This window comes from Silurus aristotelis (assembly GCF_946808225.1).
Source record: "Silurus aristotelis genome assembly, chromosome: 11".
Classification (NCBI taxonomy): domain Eukaryota; kingdom Metazoa; phylum Chordata; class Actinopteri; order Siluriformes; family Siluridae; genus Silurus; species Silurus aristotelis.
In genome coordinates, this window is record NC_139584.1 from 769,961 (window position 1) to 797,852 (window position 27,892).

Below are 27,892 nucleotides of genomic sequence, written 5' to 3' on the forward strand. Positions count from 1 at the left end.
GTGTGTGTGTGTGTGTGTGTGTGTGTCAAGTCAAGTCAAGTTTATTTGTATAGCGCTTTTCACAACAGACATTGTCTCAAAGCAGCTTTACAGAAAACAACAGTGAAGGTGAATGGTGTGCGTTTGTCCCTGATGAGCAGCCGTGGCGACAGTGGCAAGGAAAAACTCCCTTAGATGATATGAGGAAGAAACCTTGAGAGGAACCGGACTCAAAGGGGAACCCATCCTCATATGGGTGACATCAAAAGTTTGGTCATAAATCTTTCAACACTGTGTGTGTGTGTGTGTGTGTGTAGGTGATTAGGTATGTGTACATGTATGTGTGTGTGTGTGTGAGTAGGTGAGTAGGTATGTGTATATGTATATGTATATGTCTGTGTGTGTGTGTGTGTGTGAGTAGGTGAGTAGGTATGTGTATATGTCTGTGTGTTTGTGTGTAGGTGATTAGGTATGTGTACATGTATGTGAAACACAGATTTTTTTGTCCAATCAGATTTCAGCCTCTATGTGCTGCCATGTGAATCTAATCTGCATAGGGCATTCAAAGTCAGTTCTGCTGGCCTTTTTACCATAGTCTCATTAAAAAAAAGCTCTGTTTCTTTAACCAATCACATTTCAGATTCTCCTCGCAGGGCAGCTAGCTTTTTCTGTCCTCTGATTGGTTGGTCACAGGGAAACTGGGAAGTTCGACTGGTAAAACACGTGTGTGGCTCTGCACAGGTAATACATCTGAGTTAGACTTTTTCATGCCTACGGACAAAGAGAAAACAGACATAGTTAAAAATTAATTTTGAAGAAAAGCTAGACATGGTGAGGAGGTCGGCCAACCCTAGCTAGCATGTCTCAGCACAGGAAATAGCGAGGGACTCTGCTGTACAGACATCTAGGGGAAGTTCATTCCACCACTTCGGTGCCAGGACAGAGAAGAGCCTTGAAGTATATTCTGAGAGAAGGTGGTACCAGTGGAGCAGTGCTGGAGGATCTCAGACAGCATGGTGCAGTGTGAGATGTGATGAGGTCTCTGAGGTAAGATGGTGCTGGTCCATTTTTGGTCTTGTAGGCATCATCAGTGTTTTGAATCTGATATGTGCTGCTACTGGAACTACGTTATAATAAAGTAAATAAATAAAAAAGTATAAAGTATTGAAAAATATATGTATATACATTAATGTGTATGGCAGATTTCCACAGAATACAGATTAAAGTGATTTAGTGATTGTCCTTAAAGTGTCAATTTGCAGTATGGTGTGGTATAAAGTGACACTGTGCACTGTTCAAGTCCCGAGTTGAAGTGACAGTCCAGAGTTAAGGTGTCATATAATAGTGCAAAAAAGTTTAGAAAAATAAAAATAGTGAAAATTAAAAGAAAGATAAAAGTCCAGTACTAGATCCTGGGTGTTTCCTGGTGATGTTAAAATGGTTGGTATGGCCGCTCCTACTTCGTGCTGAAGTCCACTATCAACTCCTTAGTTTTGCTGACGTTCAGGAGAAAATTGCTCTCCTGGCACCATCTCTCCAGGTTTTTAATTCCCTGTAGGTAATTTCCTGGGCTTCCATACCATGAACAGACTTTCCAGTAAATAAATAAATAAATAAAAAATGTTAAGTTGTGAATTGGTGGGTTTTTGTTAAACGTGAGCCAAAATCATCACAATTAAAAGAAGTAAAGACTTAAACTACTTCAGTCTGTGTGCATTTAATTTATTTAATACACGAATTTCACAATTTGAGTTGAATTACTAAAATATATTAACTTTTCCACAACATTCAAATTTATTGAGATGCATTAAGATATTCTGCTTGATATATATATCAACCAGAATCCTAGATTTTTATTCTGTACTGCAGCAAAATGAACAAGAAATAAAAGCACTGCACTCACATGAACACCATCAATAGGTAGTAATGATTTCATCAACTTTTTTAATAATAAAGTTGAAAACATCAGGCAAGAAATCCAGACGATTCAAATAAATACAGACTATTTTATAAATAACCCTGTAGACAGCAGTGTCATTATAACAGACCATCAATTACAAAGTTTTACTCCTATTCAAAAGAACGACTTCATTTCATTAATGTCCTCATCAAAATCATCAACCTGTTACAAGTTTCCTCAAACAGATCATTCCAGAGGGAATTGAACCTGTTTTAAAATAATAAACTCTTCCATTAGCACTGGTTTTGTACCTAAATCCTTCAAACTGCAGTATCAACCCCCTAATTAAGAAACCTGACCTTCACCCTGTCAGCTGTCCAACTACAGTCCAATATCAAACCTCCTCTTTATCTCCAAGATTCTAGAAAACGTTGTAGCACAGCAGTTCTGCTCACATCTACTGAGGAAGAACATTTATGAAATGTATCAGTCAGGATTTCGGCCTCATCATAGCACAGAGACGGCGCTAGTTAAGGTGCTAAATGACTGTTATTGGCCTCTGATCAGGGTTTTGTCTCTTAACTTGTTTTGCTCGACCTCAGTGCAGCTTTTACATCTAGATTAGACTACTTAGACGCTTTACTGTCTGGGTGTTGGAGTAAGTGCAGAAATAAGCTTCAGTTAGTTCAGAATGCAGCAGCAAGAGTCCTCACTAGATCTAGAAAATATGAGCACATCAGCCCTGTTTGAATCATCTACACTGCTCCCAATTCCATCTCACACTGATTATAAAATACTACTACTGACGTATAAAGCACTTAACGCTCTCACGCCGCAGTATCTGAGTGAACTTCTGTACCAGGATGATCCTCCACGCCTACTTAGATCAAAAGGTGCAGGCTATTTGTTGGTACCTCAAATAATGAAGACTCCAGCAGGGGGCAGATGTTTCTCTTATAAACCCCACAGTTATGGAACAACCTTCCAACCAGTGTTCAGGACTCAGACACAGTCTCAGTGTTCAAGTCGAGGCTGAACACATATTTATTTAGTGGAGTCTTTAGTCAGTAGGTGTTTGTGAGGTAAAGGAGCAGATCTGGAGGGATCATGGATATGGAGTGTTTGGTGAACTGGGATATTTGGATGCTGTCGTCTCCTCACTCTCACACGTTCACTCAGGTTTGTTGATGGTGGTGTGGTGGGTCGTCTCTTATCCCAGAGATCCTCATGTCTGTGTTTCCTTCTGCTTCTCCATTTTAGTTCTGCTGCTATAGTGAGTCTTGTTCCTACTTTCACCCTGATCACACTGTACAGTGTCTTTAACTTTTATACAACAAAAAATCTAAACAATATCTCTCTCTCTCTCTCTCTCTCTCTCTCTCTCTCTCTCTCTCTCTCTCTCTCTCTCTCTCTCTCTCTTTCTCTCTCTCCCCCTGTCAACCCTCGTCTCTCTCTCTTTCTCTCTCTCTCTCTCTCTCGCTCTCTCTCTCTCTCTCTCTCTCGGTCATGGCGTGTAGATCGTAAGAGCGGTTGGCAGTTCTTTTTGCCGTTTATTGTGTGTGTGTGGGTGTGTGTGTGTGTGTGTGTGTGTGTGTGTGTGTGTGTGTGTGAGTAGCGTGCAAGAGAAACATGGTGTCTCTAAGTGCAAGGCTGTATGAAAGATTGACTTGCCGGCACGAGTGTGGGTGGTGTGTGTGTGTGTTAGTGGTTGGAAATGTGGTGGGGCTTGAGAACATTGTCTCTGCCTCCTGTATGAACAGTGTTATTGTTGTTTTTTTTAATAATGTTGACAAAGTAACCAAACTGATTCAGAAAGAAGTTGTGGTGAATAATGTGTGTATACTGGTTTCTCCCCTCAGTTCTCCTGCTAAATGTTGTCTATACCGTCTTGGTACGGGCGAACCGTCTCCCCATGAAGAAAATCCCCCTCTGCTGTAAGTCCCCACTGATTAAACACGGTGTCTTTCAGGAGGGTGATTTTTATGGTTCTGAATGAAGGTCTTGATGAACTGACCTGTTTCCAATAAAGCTGAAATCATCTTCTCTGCATCTTGTCTGCACCTGTCCTAAAAGACAGAGTAATCCTGGTGTTTCTAAGCGACCAGGGAAGGAAGCAGCTGAACCTGCTGGAGCCGTTTCACCTGTGACTACAGCTCGGGCTGCTGCTAAAAGCCTCGCAACTGTGCTGCACCAGGGCCTAGTGAGGGTAAGCTCCAAGTTTAGACTGCAGCCCAGAGCTACACTAGTGACGTACCCACCCCAGTGAAACCGTGCTCAGCTGAAACCAATAATGTCACAGTGGACTCTGGAGCAGTGCTGGAGCTGCCATTTTAATGAACAGAATCCACATTGCGAGATTTAATATAAATAGAGAGAGGGAACACGTAAAGAGAGCAAAGCTTCATGAACTCATCAAGCAGAAACGCATTGATGTTGCCATGCTGCAGAAAACCCACAGCGACAGCAGTAATGCTGCTGATTGGGTGAAGGAGTGGGACGGGTTGGTGATTTTTAACCACAACACGTCACTTAGTGGTGGTGTTGCCCTGCTTTTTAATCGCAATATTATTTCTGTTTCTTACACTGTAGAAGAAATTTTAAACGGGAGGCTTTTAAAAGTGAGCAATTTTTATGAGAATGAGTTTTTTGTCTTTATCTGTGTGGACGCTCCCACCAGTGCAGTTTTTTACACAAACTCAACAATGTTGTTTTAAACTGCAGCACTGCAGAGTTTTTAATTTTGGGAGGTGATTTTAATTGTAGAGCAGAAACTATAGACAGAAATCACGCAGAACCTCATGCAGTTTCCCGTTAAGTGTCTGTGGGAAATGGTGGAGGCCCACGATCTTTGTGACATATGGAGAAATTTAAATAAGAGACAAAGACAGTACAGTGTGTTTTTAATGGACACAAAAGCATTGGATCTCTCTGGATTACCATTTTCTTTACCGGAGAATATCTTTAAAACATGGGTTTTTCAAAAAAACTGACTAAAGACTGTGGAACACTACACTGGATGCTGGAGGAGCCCCTGGTCTTCGGAAGTTGTCTGGACATCTCAGGTGCAACCACCCCACACTGTCCAGAGCTCTGATCTCTTCAAGAATTGTCACACTCCAGGAGCTGGTGAACATCGCAGGGGCAGACCTGTCACAAGGAGAGGACCTTGCTGCACGTATAGGACTATGGTCCCTGTGGGTACCAGCTCCTACACCGCTGGAGGTCCACACTGACAGCGGAGGAGCATATTCAGCTGAAGGACTATGACATCAAGAAGAGCGGCCCTGCAGAGGAGGAACCCTTTCTCCAGCTGGACATCTCTCCTGACCTCTACGGGTGTGGTGGCCCCCTCCTGGAGTGCAGGGGTGAAGGGGAGATGAACTTTGGGACAGTGTTGGGAAAGCTGCTCTACAGGGCCTGTGTTAAGGTTTTAAATAAGAGTAAACTGAGTGGGAGGGTGGACCCCCAGTGGAGAAATGTTGTTGGTTTTAATGCTGATATTACACTGTACACTGTACAAACCACCGCTAACCAAAAAAGCTGCCGAGCTCCAGTGGAGGATTTTACACTGCATCATCTCTGTGAACTCATTTATTTTAAACCCTGATGTTCTACAGGACGGTCCGTTCTGTTCACAGAGAGAAACTTTTCACACTTTTACTCACTGCTCCAGGTTACAGTCACTGTTTGTGTTTTTAAAACATCTTTTAAGTTCCTTTAATGTGAATTTTACTCTTCAGTGTTTTATTTTTGTTTTTAAGTACGTCAGGAGAAACAGGTTCATGTGCATGCTTGAGCATCTGCTGAGTGAGTGAGTAGGTGAACAGAGTGAAAGGAGTGTGTGAAGTTTTGTGGCCGTTGTGCCAAACAAAAAAAACTTTTCTAATCTTTGATCTGTATCTTTGCGTGTGTTAGAAGGTCTAGAAGCGGAAAAAGAGTTAAATCGTCTACCTGCCAGTGTTTATTACTGGCAGAATGACTTTGGGGCGGGGAGTTAAACTTCCTCACATCATGTGGTGAAATGAGCCTCGAACGCTGGTGTAGACGAGTGTAGTTTGGGAGAAGTGGTCAGATGTGAAAATGTTCCGTCAGCTTCCAGAATGAACCTTAGCTGTGGTACGCCATTTTGTTTTCTAAGAACTCAGATCCAGTGTCAAATCAAGTAGAAGAAATTATATAGATATAAAGGTAAGGGCTCAATTTGAAACAAATTTTATTGCTTTATTTGCATTTATGCTCCAACCAGTGTAGATGAAAGAATGAGCTTCTTAAACATTGTATGCAAAACTTTAAGTGAGTGCAGCACAGATGTTGTTTTTAATGGGAGGAGACCTAAACTGGGTTGAACATGCAGCAGATAGGAATCATGTTAAACCACATATGTCTTCTCAGAAAAAAAAACTTTCTCAGCTAATAATAGCTCATATAATAATATGTTTTCTTAAGCAAGATTGGACAGATTTTATGGTTTTAGTCATCAACTAATTATTCCAGTTACTGTAGCTTCTCAGACCCTAGATATTACAGTGTTCATTAACATTTGGATCCATACAACTAAAGAGTGCATTATGGCATTTCAACAATAGTTTTTCAAGTGATTTGAAATTAGAGCCACTCTTCTGAATTCCAATCCTTGCAGCAATGGTGGGACTTAATTAAATACTGAGCCAGCAGTATACTTACAACATCACTAAAGACACAACTTAAGCAATGGCACAACTAGAAGAGGATATAAAGAAAATGTAAAATTCAAATGAAATCGTACAAAATCAAGATCCAATTGGAATTATAGAAAGAAAAAGAAAGAATTAGCTGAACTAATAGACGTAAAAGCACAAAGGTCTCATCAGATTTTGTTTCTGGAACATTGAGTGGATGGACATACCATCTGAAAAAAAAGGTTAAAGAAAATGTTTACATGCTTTAGGTTCAAACGATGGAGCAATCCTATTAAATCAGGCTGAGATTCGTAAAGAGAGCAGTAGATTTTGATAAAGAACTGTATAGCAGTGAACTCACACACAGGCCAAACACTAACAATGTGTTTATAAAAGACCTTCCTCAGGTGAGTGAAGAGGAAACACTAGAAGAGCTATAGAATGCTCTTCAAGGCATGGAAAATGGCAGAGCACCTGGAATAGATGGCCTATCTATAGACTTTTATATGTCTTTTTGGCCTGAGATCGGTGCTGATTTGATAACTGTCATCAACGAAAGCCTCAAATCAATCAAACCAAAGCCAAAACAGTGGTAGGTTACCACTCAGCTGCTGTAGAGCTACCAAAAAAGGGAGACCTGAGTGTCCAAAAAAATTGGACGCTTGTAACACTGCTATTTAGCAATTATAAAATTCTGGCTAAAGCCCTAGCAAATAGATTGGGTGAGGTGTTTTAGTGTTATTCAATTCAATTGAATTCATTTTTATTTGTATAGCACTTCTAACAATGAACATTGTCTCAAAGCAGCTTTACAGAGATAATGTGGTGATTAGAAGTGAAGATGTTCTTCATAAGGAAGTTTGTTATGTTGTGTTGTGTTATGTTGTGTTGTGTTATGTAGCTCTATGTTCTATATGTAGCTCTGTGTTCCTTTATGTAGCTCTGTGTTCCGTTATGTAGCTCTGTGTTCAGTTATGTAGCTTTATGTTGTTACATAGCGCTGTGTTCCGTTATGCAGCTCTATGTTGTGTTATGTAGCTCTGTGTTCCGTTATGTAGCTCTGTGTTGTGTTATGTAGCTCTGTGTTGGGTTATGTAGCTCTGTGTTGGGTTATGTAGCTCTGTGTTCCGTTATGTATCTCTGTGTTGGGTTATGTAGCTCTGTGTTCCGTTATGTAGCTCTATGTTGTGTTATTTAGCTCTATGTTGTGCTATGTTGCTCTGTGTTCTGTTATGTAGCTCTATGTTGTGCTATGCTACTCTCTAGTTTAGGTGCAGATTAAAGAAATAAAAAAAAGTATGTTTTTAGCAAGTCCTACACATAACACACATCACATCATAACCTTGTGCTTCAGTACATCTGATCACATACACATTATGCAGGTTCAGGACCAGCTTTTTTTTCCATCCATCCACCATCACCATCACCCTACTGAACTCTACACTACACTATTAGATCACTGTATTAACACTGTATAAACACTGTATATAACTTCTGCACAATTATACATACAATGTACATATTACATAATGTATTTTCTATACTTCTCATTCTCTACTCATATTGTGCTTTACACACATCTTTACTTATGTGTATATATATACTATACTCTCCCCTTTATAATGAGCCCATTTCCACTCGCTCGCCGTCTGATCTATGGTTCACACTGGCGATCATCCCTGGACTACCCACATTATGGATTATACCGTCTCTCTGGTTCGTGCTATTCCTCAAGCCCCTCTGCCTTGTGTATTCAAACTAATAAAGTGTCTAACCATACTCCGGTTTCCGACTCTTGGTCCACACATGACAATATATATATAGTGGACTTGTTTATTCAGCTTGCACATTTTATTCTATGCCATAACTTTATAACCTTCTACTAGTTGAACCTTTACAACATTTTTCACTGCCAAAAACTTGTGTCTGTTATAAACCATTTACTTGTACTTTTCAACAATGTCCACACGTGTCTTCACTGTTATAGCTTTTATATTTATTCACTGTACACACACACACACACACACACACACACACACACACACACACACACACACACATTATATATATATATATATATATATATATATATATATATATATATATATATATATATATATATATATATACAGTACAGACCAAAAGTTTGGACACACCTTCTCATTCAAAGAGTTTTCTTTATTTTCATGACTATGAAAATTGTAGATTCACACTGAAGGCATCAAAACTATGAATGAACACATGTGGAATTATATATGGAATTATATACATAACAAAAAAGTGTGAAACAACTGAAAAATGTCATATTGTAGGTTCTTCAAAGTAGCCACCTTTTGCTTTGATTACTGCTTTGCACACTCTTGGCATTCTCTTGATGAGCTTCAAGAGGTAGTCACCTGAAATGGTCTTCCAACAGTCTTGAAGGAGTTCCCCGAGAGATGCTTGGCACTTGTTGGCCCTTTTGCCTTCACTCTGCGGTCCAGCTCACCCCTAAACCATCTCGATTGGGTTCAGGTCCGGTGACTGTGGAGGCCAGGTCATCTGGTGCAGCACCCCATCACTCTCCTTCTTGGTCAAATAGCCCTTGATGCCTTCAGTGTGACTCTACAATTTACATAGTCATGAAAATAAAGAAAACTCTTTGAATGAGAAGGTGTGTCCAAACTTTTGGTCTGTACTGTATATATATATATATATTTTATTTATTTATTTTTTTCTATGAGGGTGGAGAAATATGCTGATCAGCAGCACTAAGAGTTCTTGGTGAAATTTCAGCAGAAGGGAGAGCTGTGGGTCCGGGCCATTTTCTGGTTGATTGGAGGACAAAGAAGATTGTAATGGATTAAAAATAAATAGTGCAGTATTTAAATTTACTACAGTAACCCAAACCAAAGGTTTATCTAAACTAGACCTTAACCAAAAACATCAAACTGAATAAATGGAATCAAAATTAGTTTTGATAAAGAGGACTAGAGAAGAAAACACAACTCTAAATCTGTTTATTTCATTCTTTTTAATTTTTTCATTTTCAATTTCCAGTCACTTGTAAACACCAGCCAATAATTCCTGTGATAATTATTCATTTATCTATTATTCCACCCATCCCTTCAACAATTTCTTTATCCTTCCATCCAACCATTCATCCATCTTTTTATCTATCCATCAATCTACTACACAAATAAACAACAAAAATCTACTCAATGTAACTGAAACGTCATTTTCCCTTGCAGAGATGACGTGACCTTTACGTTTCCTTCAGCTTTTTAAAAACCACTCTGTTTACCTCCCTAATGTGTTTAACCTACATTCACGTCAACTACAGCAGTGAGTTTTATCAATAATCTGCCAGAAATTACGATATTAATTAGATCTCCATCTGACCCCGAAGAGCTCGACTGGGCCACTGAATGTTTGGAATCAACGTTCCGTTATACTCTAGATGATGGAGCTCCCCTTAAGACCAAAATGATCAGGGAGAATAAATCAGCAGAGTGGTATAATAATCATACACACACCTTAAAACAGACCACTCTGAAATTAAAACGTTAATGGCGTCGAACAAAATTAACAGTATTTAAAACAGCATGGAAGGAGAATCTCCTGAGTTCTAGAAAATCCTATGGTTTATAACATAATGAAAACCCAGTAAACCACTGTTTATGTATTTATTTATAGATACTTCAAAAACGTTTTGTATGTTGCTTTGGATAAGTGTATCTGCTCAATCTTAACATATTACCAGACAATCATCACCAGGCTTTCTAGTTCCAGGTTCTAGTTTTTTGTAAATGAAGAAACGTCTTTAAAATGTTTTGCAATCAAGTTGTTGGATTTTGACATTATCATTTAAACCCTTACCCAACTCTTAATTGCAATCCCAATTCCTCAATTTATAACCCCTAACACTTACCCTAACCCTAACAGAAGAGTAAGGTCTTTTAGGTGTAGCCCATGCAAAGATTCATTTAAAAAGAAACATTAATAGCAAAACATAAACCCTAAACTAACCCCTAATCCTATATCCTAAATCCTAGCCTAAACTTTACCTAATCCCTAACTCAACCTAACTTTAACCAAACACCTCTCATATCCAACCGGAATTTACCCCTAACCGTGACCCTACTGTTTAACCCTACTACTGAATTTCCTGTCTGGTTCACATGCTGCTGTGAATTTTGTGTTTTGTGAAAACCTTGTGTAATGTTGCACTACAGGCCGTTTCAATGTCATTATTCTATTAATAAGTTCACACGAGTCAAATGAAATGGATTTGTAGCATGACAACCTGCAAAAACAGTACGAGGAAATGATTCGGTGTGTTAGTAGTGTTGATTGTGTTGTTAGTGTCAGGGAGCTCGGGTGACTGGGTGAGTGCATAGTGACTGGATGGGAGGAGCCAAATGCAGGAGGCACACAGGGTTATGGAGAAAACAGACTTTAATATAAAAAGTAGAGCAAAGAAGCAAAGGCAAAAACACAGTCCAAAAACAGTCCAGGGTCTTACCACAGGCGAACAGGCTAATGCAGGGAGAGAACCAAAAGCAAAAACTAAAACAGTGCAAAAATCCAAAAACCAGCAAACAGATCAATACAGGGCAGTACAAAACACAAACCAAAAAACAGTCCAGTCAGAAACAGGATCAGAAACAGGATCAGGAACCAGAGCAGGCAGGGTGGCAGGAGTTATCTCAGGGGCTAGGTAGCGGTAAGATAATCTGGCCCCGGAAGTGCGTGCCGCGAAACCGGAAGTGCGTGCTGTGTACCTGGAAGATCCTGACAGCTAGTGGTGTTGATGGTGAAAGTGGTGTTGTTAATGGTGTTGTTAGGGGTGTTGTTGGTGTTGTTAGGGGTGTTGTTAGGGGTGTTGTTGGTGTTGTTAATGGTGTTGTTAGGGGTGTTGTTAATGGTGTTGTTAATGGTGTTGTTAGGGGTGTTGTTGGTGTTGTTAATGGTGTTGTTAGGGGTGTGGGAAAAGCTGAAAGAAGATGATGATAATAAAGATAATGATGATTATAGGTGCCGTTTACAACTTGTTTTTAGGCTTATCCAACATCCTTAAAGCTAATATTGTATCCGAAGTGCTTTAGCTTGGCATGAAACCACACTGCTGCTTACAGATGGTCATCTCTTCTCTCAGCCTGGCTTCCACTACTCTTTCCCATAACTTCATCGTGTGACTGATCAACTTTATTCTCCTGTAGTTACTGCAGGTCTGCACATCTCCCTTATTCTTATCGGTACCAGCACACTCCTTCTCCATTCCTCAGGCATCTTCTCACCTTCCAAAATCCTTTTAAAAAAATATAGTTAGAAACTCCACTGCATCTCTCCTAAACATGCTCTCACTTCCTCCTTACTAATCCTATCCACTTCCTGCTTCACCATCTCCACACAATCCAACCTTCTCTCTCTCTCATTTTCCTCATTCATCAGCTGCTTAACCCCCCCCCCCCCTTCATCTTCTCAACACACTCTCCTCACTAGTCAACACATTTTCATCTCCATCCTGTATTGCTCTAACTTGCAGCACATCCTTCCCAGCTCGGTTTCTCTGCCTGGCCAATCGCTACAAATCCTTTTCCTCATCATCTTATTCTTCTTTCAGTCCTCACTCTCCTTCTCTTCTTCACCTCTTCACCAACCCTAGAACATAGTCCACCTGTGTGCACCTTCCTCCACTCTTATACACCCTATGATCCTCCTCCTTCTTAAAATAAGTGTTCACCACTGCCATTTCCATCCTTTTAGCAAAATCTACCACCATCTGCCCTTCCACATTCCTCTCCTTAAAACCACACCTACCCATCACCTCCTCATCACCTCTGTTCCCTTCACCTACATGTCCATTAAAGTCTGCCCCAATCACCAATCTTTCTTTCCTAGGTACACCTTCTACCACTTCATCTAATTCACTCCAGGATTTTTCCTTCTCCTCCATCACACAACCCACTTGTGGAGCATAAGCACTGACGACATTTATCATCATCCCTTCAACTTCCAGCTTCACGATCATCACCCTATCAGAAACTCTCTTCACCTCCACTACACTCTTACTGTACTCTTCCTTCAGAATCCCCCCTACACCATTTCTCTTTCCATCCACACCATGATAAAACAGTTTAAACACCTCCAATGTTCCTGCTCTTACTCCCTTTCCACTTGGTCTCCTGAACACACAACATCTCTACCTTTCTCCTCTCCATCATATCAGCTCCCTCTCTCCCTTTACCCGTCATAGTACCAACATTTAAAGTACCAACCTGAACCTCCACTCTCCTACACTGCTCCTTTCCCTGATGTCTCTGTAAATGTCTTAGGATCATCATATATTACACAATTGATAAAAACATGTCGGTTTGGTTATGTATCGGAGGATGGGCATGATGCTGTGCTTACAGTGCCACCATGAAGTTCATAGTGCTGTTATATAATATATATATATACAGTGTTGTGCTCGTTACTAAAAAATAGTAACTAGTTACAGTTACTCCGTTACTTTGTTGATTATTTACACCAAAAAGTAATGCATTACTGTTAAAAGTTTTTAGTTACTTTTTTAAAGAACCTTCTTTAATGTTCCCATTAATGCCCTTTTATGTGTTATGGTCTACAAACACAAAATGGACTTAAACACAGAGTAATTTTTAAACACTATTATATTAAAGTCAGAGCAGCACACACTGAATATATCACAAGGATTTCTGACATAAACAACAAAACAAGCTGAATAATAGATTCACAATCAAACACTAAAGTGGCTTCTGCTGTTGTGTTGAGCTCTTAAACATGTTCCTTTCACAGCTGAAGTATGAAAACTATCAACAATGTAGAACAGAACACAGTTTCAGCATGTATCCAAACTACTGAGTACCATTTTGAGTTGCTGCAGTGCACTAGCTTGCTGTATTATTTATTCACGTTGATTTTTTTGGGTATGTTTGAATTAAGCCTTCTGTAGGTTGATAACTTTCATTTCGATCAAATGATGTGATATACGTTTGTCCTTTACACATTACCCTGTCCATACAAATATAGCCATCTGGCATGATTTTTTTCCCCCCTATTGAGATATGATCTTTTCAAAGTGTTCCATATATATACAGTGGGTACGGAAAGTATTCAGACCCCCTTAAATTTTTCACTCTTTGTTATATTGCAGCCATTTGCTAAAATCATTTAAGTTCACCCTCTCCTTGAACTGCCACCTTAACGTGGTGGAGGGGTTTGAGTACTCGAATGACCCTAGGAGCTATGTTGTCCGGGGCTATATGCCCCTGGTAGGGTCTCCCAAGGCAAACAGGTCCTGGGCGACGGGTCAGACTAAGAGCGGTTCAAAACCCCTTATGAGAGATACTACATCAGGGACCGTGACGTCGCCCGGTATGGCGCAGCCGGGGCCCCACCCTGGAGCCAGGCCCGGGGTTGGGGCTCGTATGCGAGCGCCTGGTGGCCGGGCCTTCCCCCACAGGGTCCGGCCGGGCTCAGCCCGAAGGAGCGACGTGGGGCCGCCTTCCAGTGGGCTCACCACCTGCAGGAGGGACCGTAAGGGGCCGGTGCTAAGAGGATCGGGCAGCAGTCGAAGGTGGAGGCCTCGACAACCCGATCCCTGGACACGGAAGCTAGCTCTAGGGACGTGGAATGTCACCTCGCTGGCGGGGAAGGAGCCTGAGATTGTGCGTGAGGTTGAGAGGTTCCGACTAGAGATAGTCGGGATCACCTCTACGCACGGCCTGGGCTCTGGAACCACACTCCTCGAGAGAGGATGGACTCTTTACAACTCTGGAGCTGCCCATGGTGAAAGGCGTCGGGCTGGTGTGGGTTTGCTTATAGCCCCCCAGCTCAGCCGCCATGTGTTGGAGTTTACCCCGGTGAACGAGAGGGTCGTTTCCCTGCGCCTACGGGTCGGGGATAGGTCTCTCACTGTCGTGTGTGCCTACGGGCCAAACGGCAGTATAGAGTACCCGGCCTTCTTGGGGTCTCTGGGAGGGGTGCTGGACAGTGCTCCGACTGGGGACTCCGTCGTTCTACTAGGAGACTTCAATGCACACGTGGGCAGCGACAGTGACACCTGGAGGGGCGTGATTGGGAGGAACGGCCCCCCTGATCTGAACCCGAGCGGTGTTCAGTTATTGGACTTCTGTGCTAGTTACAGTTTGTCCATAACGAACACCATGTTCAAGCATAAGGGTGTCCATCAGTACACGTGGCACCAGGACACCCTAGGCCGCAGGTCGATGATCGACTTTGTGGTCGTTTCATCTGACCTGCGGCCGTATGTCTTGGACACTCGGGTAAAGAGAGGGGCGGAGCTGTCAACTGATCACCACCTGGTGGTGAGTTGGATCCGATGGCGGGGGAGGAAGCTGGACAGACTCGGCAGACCCAAGCGTACTGTGAGGGTCTGCTGGGAACGTTTGGCCGAGCCTCCTGTCAGAGAGATCTTCAACTCCCACCTCCGGCGGAGCTTTGACCAGATCCCGAGGGAGGCCGGAGATATTGAGTCCGAGTGGACCATGTTCTCCACCTCCATTGTCGAAGCGGCCGCTCGGAGCTGTGGCAGTAAGGTCTCCGGTGCCTGTCGAGGCGGCAATCCCCGAACCCGGTGGTGGAAACCGGAAGTAAGGGATGCCGTCAAGCTGAAGAAGGAGTCCTACCTGGCCTGGTTGGCTTGTGGGACTCCTGAGGCAGCTGACGGGTACCGGCAGGCCAAGCGAACTGCAGCCCGGGTGGTTATCGAGGCAAAAACTCGGGCCTGGGAGGAGCTCGGTGAGGCCATGGAGAAGGACTATCGGCTGGCCTCGAAGAGATTCTGGCAAACCGTCCGGCGCCTCAGGAGGGGAAAGCAGTGCCCCACCAATGCTGTTTACAGTAGAGGTGGGGAGCTGTTGACCTCAACTGGGGATGTCGTTGGACGGTGGAAGGAATACTTCGAGGATCTCCTCAATCCCGCCGTCACGTCTTCCATTGAGGAAGCAGAGGCTGAGGGCTCAGAGGCGGACTCGTCCATCACCCAAGCTGAAGTCACCGAGGTAGTAAAGAAACTCCTCGGTGGCAGGGCACCGGGGGTGGATGAGATCCGCCCTGAGTACCTCAAGTCTCTGGATGTTGTGGGGCTGTCTTGGCTGACACGCCTCTGCAGCATCGCGTGGCGGTCGGGGACAGTGCCTCTGGAATGGCAGACCGGGGTGGTGGTCCCTCTTTTTAAGAAGGGGGACCGGAGGGTGTGTTCCAACTATAGGGGGATCACACTTCTCAGCCTACCTGGGAAAGTCTATGCCAGGGTACTGGAGAGGAGAATACGGCCGATAGTAGAACCTCGGATTCAGGAGGAACAATGTGGTTTTCGTCCAGGCCGTGGAACACTGGACCAGCTCTATACCCTCTACAGGGTGCTGGAGGGTTCATGGGAGTTTGCCCAACCAGTCCACATGTGCTTTGTGGATTTGGAAAAGGCATTCGACTGTGTCCCTCGCGGCGGCCTGTGGAGGGTGCTCCGGGAGTATGGGGTCGGAGGCCCTTTACTAAGGGCTGTCCGGTCCCTGTATGACCGAAGCAGGAGCTTGGTTCGCATTGCCGGCAGTAAGTCAGACTTGTTCCCGGTGCATGTTGGACTCCGGCAGGGCTGCCCTTTGTCACCGGTTCTGTTCATAATTTTTATGGACAGAATTTCTAGGCGCAGCCAGGGGTCGGAGGGTGTCCGGTTTGGTGACGACACGATTTCGTCTTTGCTCTTTGCAGATGATGTTGTCGTGTTGGCTTCATCAGACCAGGACCTTCAGCATGCACTGGGACGGTTTGCAGCCGAGTGTGAAGCGGCTGGGATGAGAATCAGCACCTCCAAATCCGAGGCCATGGTCCTCAGTCGGAAAAGGGTGGCTTGCCCACTTCAGGTTGGTGGGGAGTTCCTGCCGCAAGTGGAGGAGTTTAAGTATCTTGGGGTTTTGTTCACGAGTGAGGGAAGGGTGGAACGGGAGATTGACAGACGGATCGGTGCAGCTTCTGCAGTAATGCGGTCGATGTACCGGTCTGTCGTGGTGAAGAAGGAGCTGAGCCGCAAGGCGAAACTTTCGATTTACCGGTCAATCTACGTTCCTACTCTCACCTATGGTCATGAGCTCTGGGTCATGACCGAAAGGACAAGATCCCGGATACAGGCGGCCGAAATGTGCTTCCTCCGCAGGGTGGCTGGGCGATCCCTTAGAGATAGGGTGAGAAGCTTAGTCACTCGGGAGGAGCTCGGAGTAGATCCGCTGCTCCTCCACATCGAGAGGGGTCAGCTGAGGTGGCTCGGGCATCTGTTCCGGATGCCTCCTGGACGCCTTCCTGGGAAGGTGTTCCGGGCGCGTCCCACTAGGAGGAGACCCCGGGGAAGACCTAGGACACGCTGGAGAGACTATGTCTCCCGGCTGGCCTGGGAACGCCTTGGTGTCCCCCCGGAAGAGCTGGAAGAAGTGTCTAGGGAGAGGGAAGTCTGGGCATCTTTGCTTAGACTGCTGCCCCCGCGACCCAGCATCGGATAAGCGGGAGAAGATGGATGGATGGATGGATGGCATTTAAGTTCACTTCTTTTCCTCATGAATGTACACACAGCTCCCCATACTGACAGAAAAACACAGAATTGTTGACACTGTTGCAGATTTATTAAAAAAGAAAAACTGAAATATCACATGGTCCTAAGTATTCAGACCCTTTGCTCAGTATTTAGTAGAAGCCCCCTTTTGATCAAATACAGCCAGGAGTCTTTTTGGGAAAGATGTAACAAGTCTTTCACACCTGGATTTGGGGATCCTCTGCCATTCCTCCTTGCAGATCCTCTCCAGTTCTGTCAGGTTGGACGGTAAACGTTGGTGGACAGCTATTTTTAGGTCTCTCCAGAGATGCTCAATTGGGTTTAAGTCAGGGCTCTGGCTGGGCCATTCAAGAACAGTCACGGAGTTGTTGTGAAGGCACTCCATCGTTATTTTAGCTGTGTGCTTAGGGTCATTGTCTTGTTGGAAGGTAAACCTTCAGCCCAGTCTGAGGTCCAAAGCACTCTGGAGAAGGTTTTTGTCCAGGATATCCCTGTCCTTGGCCGCATTCATCTTTCCCTTGATTGCAACCAGTCGTCCTGTCCCTGAAGCTGAAAAACACCCCCACAGCATGATGCTGCCACCACCATGCTTCACTGTTGAGACTGTATTGGACAAGTGATGAGCAGTGCCTGGTTTTCTCCACACATACCGCTTAGAATTAAGGCCAAAAAGTTCTATCTTAGTCTCATCAGACCAGAGAATCTTATTTCTCACCATCTTGGAGAACTCCATGCGGGTTTTCATGTGTCCTGCACTGAGGAGAGGCTATAAAGCCCCACTCTGCTATAAAGCCCCACTGGTGAAGGGCTGCAGTGATGGTTGACTTTCTAAAACTTTCTCCCATCTCCCGACTGCATCTCTGGAGCTCAGCCACAGTGATCTTTGGGTTCTTCTTTACCTCTCTCACCAAGGCTCTTCTCCCCCGATAGCTCAGTTTGGCCGGACGGCCAGCTCTAGGAAGGGTTCTGGTCGTCCCAAACGTCTTCCATTTAAGGATTACGGAGGCCACTGTGCTCTTAGGAACCTTTAGTGCTGCAGAAATTTTTTTGGAACCTTGGCCAGATCTGTGCCTTGCCACAATTCTGTCTCTGAGCTCTTCAGGCAGTTCCTTTGACCTTAATGATTCTCATTTGCTCTGACATGCATTGTGATCTGTAAGGTCTTATATAAACAGGTGTGTGGCTTTCCTAATCAAGTCCAATCAGTATAATCAAAAATTTCTGGACTCAAATGAAGGTGTAGAACCATCTCAAGGATGATCAGAAGAAATGGAGAGCACCTGAGTTAAATATATGAGTGTCACAGCAAAGGGTCTGAATACTTAGGACCATGTGATATCAGTTTTTCTTTTTTAATAAATCTGCAAAAAGGTCAACAATTCTGTGTTTTTCTGTCAGTATGGGGAGCTGTGTGTACATTCATGAGGAAAAGAAATAAACTTAAATGATTTTAGCAAATGGCTGCAATATAACAAAGAGTGAAAAATTTAAGGGGGTCTAAATACTTTCCGTACCCACTGTATATATGTATATATGTGTGTTTGTATGTGAGAGAGAGCGAGAGAGAGAAACTAGTATACCCCTGTTTACAATCTGCTGATATTTTAAGCAGTTTAGATTGTTTAGCTTGAATACATTTTAAGCGTTCCTTTTCCTCTCAGGAAAAAGCAAAATGGATGAAGCTGAGAGGTATCTAATCATTTGAGTACATTTAAGTTAATTCCAAAAAATGTATTATACTGTGTGTAATCTGTATGTATGTATGTATCTATGTATCTATCTCCTTTTTTATTTATTGAGTTGATTGCAGAGGCCAAATCAAGGAGAGCTGTGAAAAGGCCATGGTGCCCAAATGAAGTGAATGCTGTCATGAAACATTTCAAAGCCTACATTGCAAAGAGACACCTCGCAACAAAGGCAGAGTGTAAGCAGTGCAAAACTGCAGAGGACCCTGTTCTAAGAGAAAGAACAGTACAAAATATAAGGGATTTTGTTAGGAACCGAGGTTTGCAGTTTAAAATGATTGTTAGTTCAGGATCAGTTTGGCCTTGCCCTTGTATACAGCTTGTGGCTTTTGTTTAAGTTTTGTTAACTTAGGTTTAAATGTACTATTGTTAATATAAAGTTTAATTGTTTATAGATCTTAACAAATAAATATTTATTCAGACAGTATAAAAATTTGGCTTTATTTAATCTGGTACTGTGGTGCAGCTTTAAGGCACACATTCTGATACATCTTATTCCATAAAAGTCAGGCTTATTGTTTTTGTATTGGTTTTGTTTTTTCAACATTTTTTATTAACTTTTTAGTTTCATGTTTGGTTTTGTTGATTAATCTTTTACACTTTTATTTATTTATTTATTTATTATTTTTTTGAACTGACGATGTTTTTTTTTTGTTTTTTTTTTACTTTTCACATCAATTTTCAAAACCAAATGTAGGTTTAGTGTCAGTGTAACAAAGAAAATGGATTTATTTTGAATGGTGCCAAAATACTTTTTTACTGTGAAATAGTTCATTATACAGTATATATATTTTCTGTGTAATTCATTTGTCTTTATATTATACCTGAGAAGAAGGGAATTAGCGACACCTATAGGTGAAGTAAGAAAAGAATAAAACGCAAGTTGCATCGGCCATTTTCTCTCAGTTCCACCTGAATTGTTGAGGTAAACGGTAAGCAACAAATGTCTTTTCTGGTAATATTCATACACATGCTGTTAATAAACTTTTTATTTATTTTACAAACGATATGATTTCACTAAAGTGTTTTTTGACAACTTGGAGTAGTTGAGTTTTTTTTTTTTTTCATAATTAAGTAGCAGGTGTTCCACACGTGTGCGGGCGCGCTATACGTGTGTGTAATTTGTGTTATCCCTTTTTTATTTTGTGTACTTATTTTGTTTCCCTTAATTGTATTATTTAACAGTTTTGTGACCGGATGAGCTGTGTAACCCAGCCATTAGGGGGGCACAAGCCAGTGTACTCTTAGTGCGGGTCCCAAGCCCGGGTAAATGGGGAGGGTTGCGTTAGGAAGGGCATCCAGCGTAAAACATGTGCCAAATCAAATATGCGGATCACAAATGAGAATTTCATACCGGATCGGTCGAGGCCCGGGTTAACAACGACCGCCACAGGTATCGTTAGCCGACAGGGTACCGGTGGAAATTGGGCTACTGTTGGCCGAAGGAGGAGAAGGAGAGGAGGAAGACATCTACAGAGACGGCAGGAAAAGGAGCAGTGTAGGAGAGTAGAGGTTCGGGAAGATGTGTTGTGTGTTCAGGAGACCAAGTGGAAAGGGAGTAAGGCCAGGAACATTGGAGGTGGGTTTAAACTGTTTTATCATGGTGTGGATGGGAAGAGAAATGGTGTAGGGGTGATTCTGAAGGAAGCGTACAGTAAGAGTGTAGTGGAGGTGAAGAGAGTTTCTTATAGGGTGATGATCGTGAAGGTGGAAGTTGAAGGGATGATGATAAATGTCATCAGTGCCTATGCTCCACAAGTTGGCTGTGAGATGGAGGAGAAAGAAAGATTCTGGAGTGAATTAGATGAAGTGGTAGATGGTGTACCTAGGAAAGAACGATTGGTGATTGGGGCAGACTTTAATGGGCATGTAGGTGAAGGGAACAGAGGTGATGAGGAGGTGATGGGTAGGTATGGTTTTAAGGAGAGGAATGTGGAAGGGCAGATGGTGGTAGATTTTGCTAAAAGGATGGAAATGGCAGTGGTGAACACGTATTTTAAGAAGAAGGAGGATCATAGGGTGACGTATAAGAGTGGAGGAAGGTGCACACAGGTGGATTATGTTCTGTGTAGGAGATGCAACCTGAAGGAGATTGGAGACTGTAAGGTGTTGGCGGGGGACAGTGTAGCTAGACAGCATCGGATGGTGGTCTGTAGGATGGTTTTGGAGGCGAAGAAGAAGAGGAGGAAAGTAAGGTTTGAAAGAAGAATAAGATGGTGGAAACTGAAGGAGGAAGAGTGTAGTGTGAGGTTCAGGGAAGAGGTCAGACAGGGGCTTGGTGGTGGTGAAGAGGTGCCGGATGATTGGGCAACTACTGCAGGAGTGATGAGGGAGGCAGCTAGAAAAGTACTTGGTGTGACATCTGGAAATAGAAAGCAAGACAAGGAGACGTGGTGGTGGAATGAGGAAGTGCAGGAGAGCATTAGGGGAAAGAGATTGGCAAAACAGAAGTGGGATCGACAGAGTGATGAGAAAAGTAGGCAGGAGTACAAGGAGATGCGGCAGCAGGTTAAAAGGGATGTGGCGAAAGCCAAGGAAAAGGCATATGAGGAACTGTATAAGAGGTTCGACACTAAGGAAGGAGAAAAGGATTTATACCGATTGGCCAAGCAGAGGGACCGAGCTGGGAAGGATGTACTGCAAGTTAGAGCAATAAAGGATGGAGAGGGAAATGTGTTGACTAGTGAGGAGAGTGTGTTGAGAAGATGGAGGGAGTATTTTGAGCAGCTGATGAATGAGGAAAATCAGAGAGAGAGAAGGTTGGAGGATGTGGAGTTGGTGAAGCAGGATGTAGATAGGATTAGTAAGGAGGAAGTGAGAGCAGCGATTTTTTTGGGGGTGTTTTTCTGCACATGGGACAGGGCGACTGCACTGTATTGAGGAGAGGATGACCGGGGCCATGTATTGCGAGATTTTGGGGAACAACCTCCTTCCCTCAGTTAGAGCATTGAAGATGGGTCGAGGCTGGGTCTTCCAACATGACAATGACCCAAAGCACACAGCCAGGATAACCAAGGAGTGGCTCTGTAAGAAGCATATCAAGGTTCTGGCGTGGCCTAGCCAGTCTCCAGACCTAAACCCAATAGAGAATCTTTGGAGGGAGCTCAAACTCCGTGTTTCTCAGCGACAGGCCAGAAACCTGACTGATCTAGAGAAGATCTGTGTGGAGGAGTGGGCCAAAATCCCTCCTGCAGTGTGTGCAAACCTGGTGAAAAACTACAGGAAACGTTTGACCTCTGTAATTGCAAACAAAGGCTCCTGTACCAAATATTAACATTGACTTTCTCAGGTGTTCAAATACTTATTTGCAGCTGTATCATACAAATAAATAGTTAAAAAATCATACATTGTCATTTCTGGATTTTTTTTTTAGATTATGTCTCTCACAGTGGACATGCACCTACGATGACAATTTCAGACCCCTCCATGATTTCTAAGTGGGAGAACTTGCAAAATAGCAGCGTGTTCAAATACTTATTTTCCTCACTGTATATATAAAAGCTTCTTGACTTGAAGAGGTGCAGTTTCTCCGGTATCACCTCATTAACTGTCCGTGTAGAAACATAGCAAAGGCTCTTAATGATGTCCACACGTCTCTGCACTGTTATAGCCTTTATATTTAATCACTGTACATATGCTTACATATATATCACATTCTGTAAATATGCTACATATATATCTGCACTATTTGAAGTAATAACTACTTTTTACTTAAGTACATGTCAGAGCCAAGACTTCTTTACTTTCACTTAAGTAAAAAGGTATAATCAGTACTTCAACTTTTACCCAAGTATTTTAAAACATGAGTATCTGTACTTCTACTTAAGTAATGGATGTGTGTACTTTTGCCACCTCTGCATATGGGCATAGAAAAAGAACACCTCATCAATGTGGCATGCCTATGGGTCAAGTTAAACAACTGTGATTGTGATGGTTAATGATTTGTGTGCTAGCATAGATGATTTTCAGATAAACTAAAATCAGGTCTTAATATTTCCAGACTGCTTCACTATAAATGAATTCTGAGTAGACAGTAATTTACTCCATGCAATAAGGTGCATTTTATTATTACTTATTAATTTCTGTGACAAAGGGAAAGGTGTGTCCCCATAACTCAGTGTGGTACTTATTTGGGGAAAAAGTCCTGATAACCCCCCCCCATACCTGTGTGTGTGTGTGTGTGTGTGTGTGTGCCTGTGTTACTTTATTACATGTTCATGAACCAATAATTATAATAATAAAATGAATGCAATTAATGCAGTGATGACGATCATTCCTCTCAAGGTTTCTTCCTCATAACATCTAAGGGAGGTTTCCTTGCCACAGTCTCCACGGCTGCTCATCAGGGATAAACACACAACATTCACCTTCATTCTTAAATTCTTTAAAGCTGCTTTAAAACAATGTCTGTTGTGAAAATGCTAAAGAAATAATCTTGACTTGACAGTATGCAGAACATCAGTGAAATAAAAGTGAATTATAGATAGACAGATCTAAAAAAAAAAAAAAGAACATTGGAAAAAATTAATCTGGAAAAACATAATATAATAATAATACTAATAATATTAATAATAATAATAAAAGGAAGATAAAGAAGAAGAAATTCATTTTTGTTACATGTACCACCCTATAAAGCACACAACGACCCCAAGATTAGAGTATAAACACTTTTAGGTCCCTAATCATGTTATGTTTCCACGTGCCTGTGGAGTTCTGGCTTGTGATTGGTCAGAAAAGAAAAAAGCAGTTGATATATTTTAAAACAGTACAATGTGCAGGTTTGTGTGTGTTGCACTGAAAACATTCTGAACACCACAGGAACAAAGGAACTTAGTATAGACTTATGTACGCATACAATAGCACTGTTCCTAATCCGATCTACATCAGTAGTGATTGTTTGGAAAAGGTCTCCACTTTCAGGTTCTTGAGTACACATATATGCTAAAGGTCCGAACTGTCTACAAACACTACAGCATTGGTAAACAACGCACATGGTGACTCGAGGTTCCTGAGGACTCGTAATTAAAACAAGTTGCATGAGGATCTGCTGTTGTCTCACTTTCGCTGCTCTATTGAGAGAGTTCTGACGTACTGTATCACCGTATGATACACCAGATGATCCTTAGCAGAGAGGAAAGCCGTTCAGAGGATTATCAACAGCTCTTAAAAAATCATCAGCTGCTTATTACACTCCCTGGAAGAACTATTTAGCTCCTGCTGCTACAACAGAGACGCTTCAGATGCATCAAATCATGCAGAAACAGATTCAGGAACATTTCCATCTACCTTAGAACATTAAAGAACTGAATATCAAGAAACACCATCAGTAAAATCTTGGAAATATTTGCTTTATATGCACTTATGTTTACACAATTCACAGACTTCTACCATAAGCACTGACACTTAATTTTGTTGTACCCTGTGCAATGACAATAATAATTCTCTGTTCAGTTCTTGGACATGGTGACAATCTGCTCGGAAAATCCTTTCCTTCCACAAACCAAATCTTCCCGATGAATTTCATGCCACATAATAAAGATCTGGTGTGGAAGAAACCTGTGGACCAGGAGAACCTCACGGTAGTAGCACGGATCGTACAAGTCCAGCTTGTCAGAGGGGATGTACAGGCCGAAGGTCTTCACTCCAATATGGAAAACGGGTTTAAGTCCAGCTTTTTCCAGACACATTCCGATGTAAGCATCATCTATGGGGATCAGAGCGATGGAGTGAGACATGTTGTAGATGATTCTAGAAGTGAAACGTGACAACAGAAAGCCGCCTCCTCCGCAGTATGGAGGATAACTGTCTAATGCATAGATTTGGACAGGGACGTAGTATTTGCTGCCAGGTTCTCGGATCGGCTCCATGAACAGGTTTACGGCTCCAGTAAACAGGTGTTTACTTCCATCGTTATCATCTAACCCTTTGAGATACTGCACCATGTTGCCTGTGTTGGCAAAAATATCATCATCTCCATTAAGGAGAAAGTGCACGTCTGGGCAGAACTTCTCCATCCACTCCAGGAACAAGACCTGCTTCAGTGTGAGGTTATAAAAGGAATCTTCAAAATCCCACTGAATAATGTCCTGGTTCTCACGGTTCTCCATCGCCAAGAGTTTATTCAGTCGTTCCTTCTCAAAGCTCTGTCCAGTAGTTCCAGATAAGAACACAGTGCGGATCCAGACACCATTCTCAAGTCTCTCGGACGCCCACGTTTTGCGCAGAACCTCTCGCCTTTCGTAGTTGGGTGGAGAACTTTTGATGACCAGCAGCAGGAAAACATCAGCAGAGTTCTCAGGACCACCGCACTTCCCGGGAACGTTGAGCAGCATGGGGAAATGCCGACAGTGGCGGTAAAACAGGAAGTCTTGGGTGCGCTTTGGGAAAGTGGAAAAGCCGGAGATGTTTGATGCAGACAAGTTTGTCTCACATTTGTAGGAAGAACTCGGGAGCACATCTGGAGATGCCCGAGGTTCTGAATTAGATTTTGTTCTGCTAAGCTTGTTTTGTGATTTGTTGTTCTGGTTGTTAAATTGCAGGATCATTAACACAAACAGACTTGTCATGGTGATCAGAGCAGCCACTTTCAGCTTCCAGCTCTTTCTCCTGCAATCTGAAAGAAAGAAACCAGAATAAAGAAAATGAATCACAATCAAATCCAGAGGTAAAAATGAAACACCAGAAGACATTAACATGAATTTCTCCAAGCAGAGTGAAGAAGGTCAGTGATGTTAGAAACATGAAAGAAGGTGGTGATAAGAAGATTGGATCATTTTACTGAATTGGATCGAAAGTGAATAAATTCATGAGCGTCTTATTTTTATTTAAGCAGAATTAAATAAAAATGTTTGATATTCAAGATATCCAAATTCACCCAACAATTCAATTTACACAAACTATTGATCAAATTCCAAAGGAGGAACGATTTTAATGCAGCACATGATGCAAGATGAGAAACAGAAATGCTTCAATCTCCTGAATCTCTTCTCTGCGTCGAGTTTTTCCTTCATATAATAATTAAATCATTCTCTGAAACAGCTTATTATTACTGACTTTATAAAAAGTTTGGTCAAAACACAACCAGTTTGCAAAAACAGAGTTTAAAAAGGCTACAAACAGGTTTCTAAGAATAATATGATTTATTTTAAGTTTGTAATCTAGTGTACCAGTGTAGATTTATTCATTGATGGAGACTCAAAGCACTTTGGTAAGTCGCTCTCGACACAGGCGTCTGCTAAATGCCACAAATGTAAATGTAAATTTGTTTGTGAAGTTTTAACCATGAAAGGCTGAGAACTGTGGTGTGCTCTGGAGAGTTTGTGACCATGAACGTAATACTTCCATGAGGGAGTGCTCCTACTTGTAGGGCCGGAGGCTTAGTGTGATGAGAGAATAGTCCTCCATCAATGGCTCGTATAGGACAGAGTTTGCAGAGGTTTAAAAGATAAATCCAGGCAGGTTGCACTCTTCAGGTCCATAAAATTGCCCAATGCTCTAAAAATGATCAATGCTGTGACACTAAGAGTGTGTCATGGATGCAAAGCTGCGGTTCCCCAGGAGACATCTGATTCTGGTTGTGTAGTGGGCATTTTCCCCCACAGTAGGAACCTCCCTCTGATGTTTCCTTCTCGCCTCATTCATTAACTGCATCACTTAGTTCACAATTAAGCTATAATAGGTATAATAGGTCAAGAGTTACATTTTCATGCTGCATACTGATTTTGTGACCACTTCTGGTTTTAATCCACAGCAAAATGATATTTTTAGAATTCATGCACATGATATGTGACTCTACGGGAGCCTTGTGTCTGCATGAGAAATGGTTGCTTGCTACTTTTCCATCTGGAGAGTGATCAAAGATATGTTGGAGCAGCTCCAGGAAGCACATGCATGTAGCAACAGATCTGCCGCCCTGAATCCATATGGCATTAGTCCAGGCTTGCACCTCAGCAGTAATAAGAATCTAGACGGCCGCTCGTAGCTGGAATGATGGAACTTCTTTGCACTTAGACACGTCTCTGTTACACTTCTCAAGCATGGGGATTGGTAGCGTAGCAGCACAGTGTGGTATTGTGTGTGTGTGTGTGTGTGTGTGTGTGTGTGTGTGTGTGTGTGTGTGTGTGTGTGTGTGTGTGTGTGTGTGTGTGTGATTGGGCACACACGAGTCAGTAGCTGGGAGAAGTGTAGCAGTGTTATGAATGAGAATCTCTTAAAACCTGTCCATAAGCTCTTTTGGTAAGAGTTAATAAATATAAAAGAGTTAATTAACAAAGTTGCACTGATAGAATTTGTGATGCTTACTGTAAATTCTCTTCAGCACCATCATCTTTACCTGCAACACATTTACACTTTACATTAACATCAACAAATATAATCAAATAATCAATAAATAAATTATTAAAACCAACACAGGTGCATTGTTAACTTGTTATTTCTTCATATTTAGACAAAGAGTCACACACACACACACACACACACACACACACACACACACACACACACACACACACACACACAGCTTGGCAAACTCATGGCACTCCCTCATTAGAGTCATAAGGTCATCACCTGGAATGGGTTCCAGGTCACAGGTGCGTCTTATCAAGAGTTTATTTGTGACATTTATTGCCTTCTTAATCTGCTTTAGAGGGTCAGTTGTCATGTGCAGAGGAAAGTGTGGGTACAGAGTCAATATCACTACAGCTACTGTACAAATCCATTTTATGGTAAGAAATTATGCCGTCTCCAAAACATCAAACACTATAATTAAACAGGCTCACATGAGGACCATCCCAGGAAGAGCTACATCTGCTTTAGAGGATAAATTCATTAGAATTACCAGCCTCAGAGCCTGGAAAACTTATAACTTATAACATCCACTTTTTAGCAGAGTCAGGCCTTCATGGTCAAAAAAACATTACTTTGCAAGATCAACAAGCAGAAATGACTTGCTTGGCCCAAGAAACACAAGGAATAGATATTAAATCTGTAGAAAATTGTCCTTTGGTCTGAAGTGTGGTTTCCACTGTAAAGCATAGAGGAG

General features: G+C 42.4%; 2 protein-coding genes across 4 annotated transcripts in view; both read right to left on the bottom strand.

The window, feature by feature from the left end:
• LOC310733618 (N-acetyllactosaminide beta-1,3-N-acetylglucosaminyltransferase 3-like) overlaps positions 1-27,892 on the bottom strand; it is a 387,738-nt gene that overhangs the window by 30,340 nt on the left and 329,506 nt on the right. The window lies entirely within an intron of this gene.
• Positions 23,591-27,892, bottom strand: part of LOC310733623 (N-acetyllactosaminide beta-1,3-N-acetylglucosaminyltransferase 3-like) — a 65,862-nt gene continuing 61,560 nt past the window's right edge. For all 3 annotated transcript variants that reach the window (XM_083555034.1, XM_083555033.1, XM_083555032.1), the window contains exons 2-3: positions 27,154-27,184; positions 23,591-25,465 (exon numbers count right to left, since the gene is read on the bottom strand). In XM_083555034.1, coding sequence (XP_083411160.1) covers positions 24,300-25,465; positions 27,154-27,178 — 1,191 coding nt within the window. In that variant the 5' untranslated portion in view covers positions 27,179-27,184 and the 3' untranslated portion in view covers positions 23,591-24,299. The remainder of the gene's footprint in view (positions 25,466-27,153; positions 27,185-27,892) is intronic.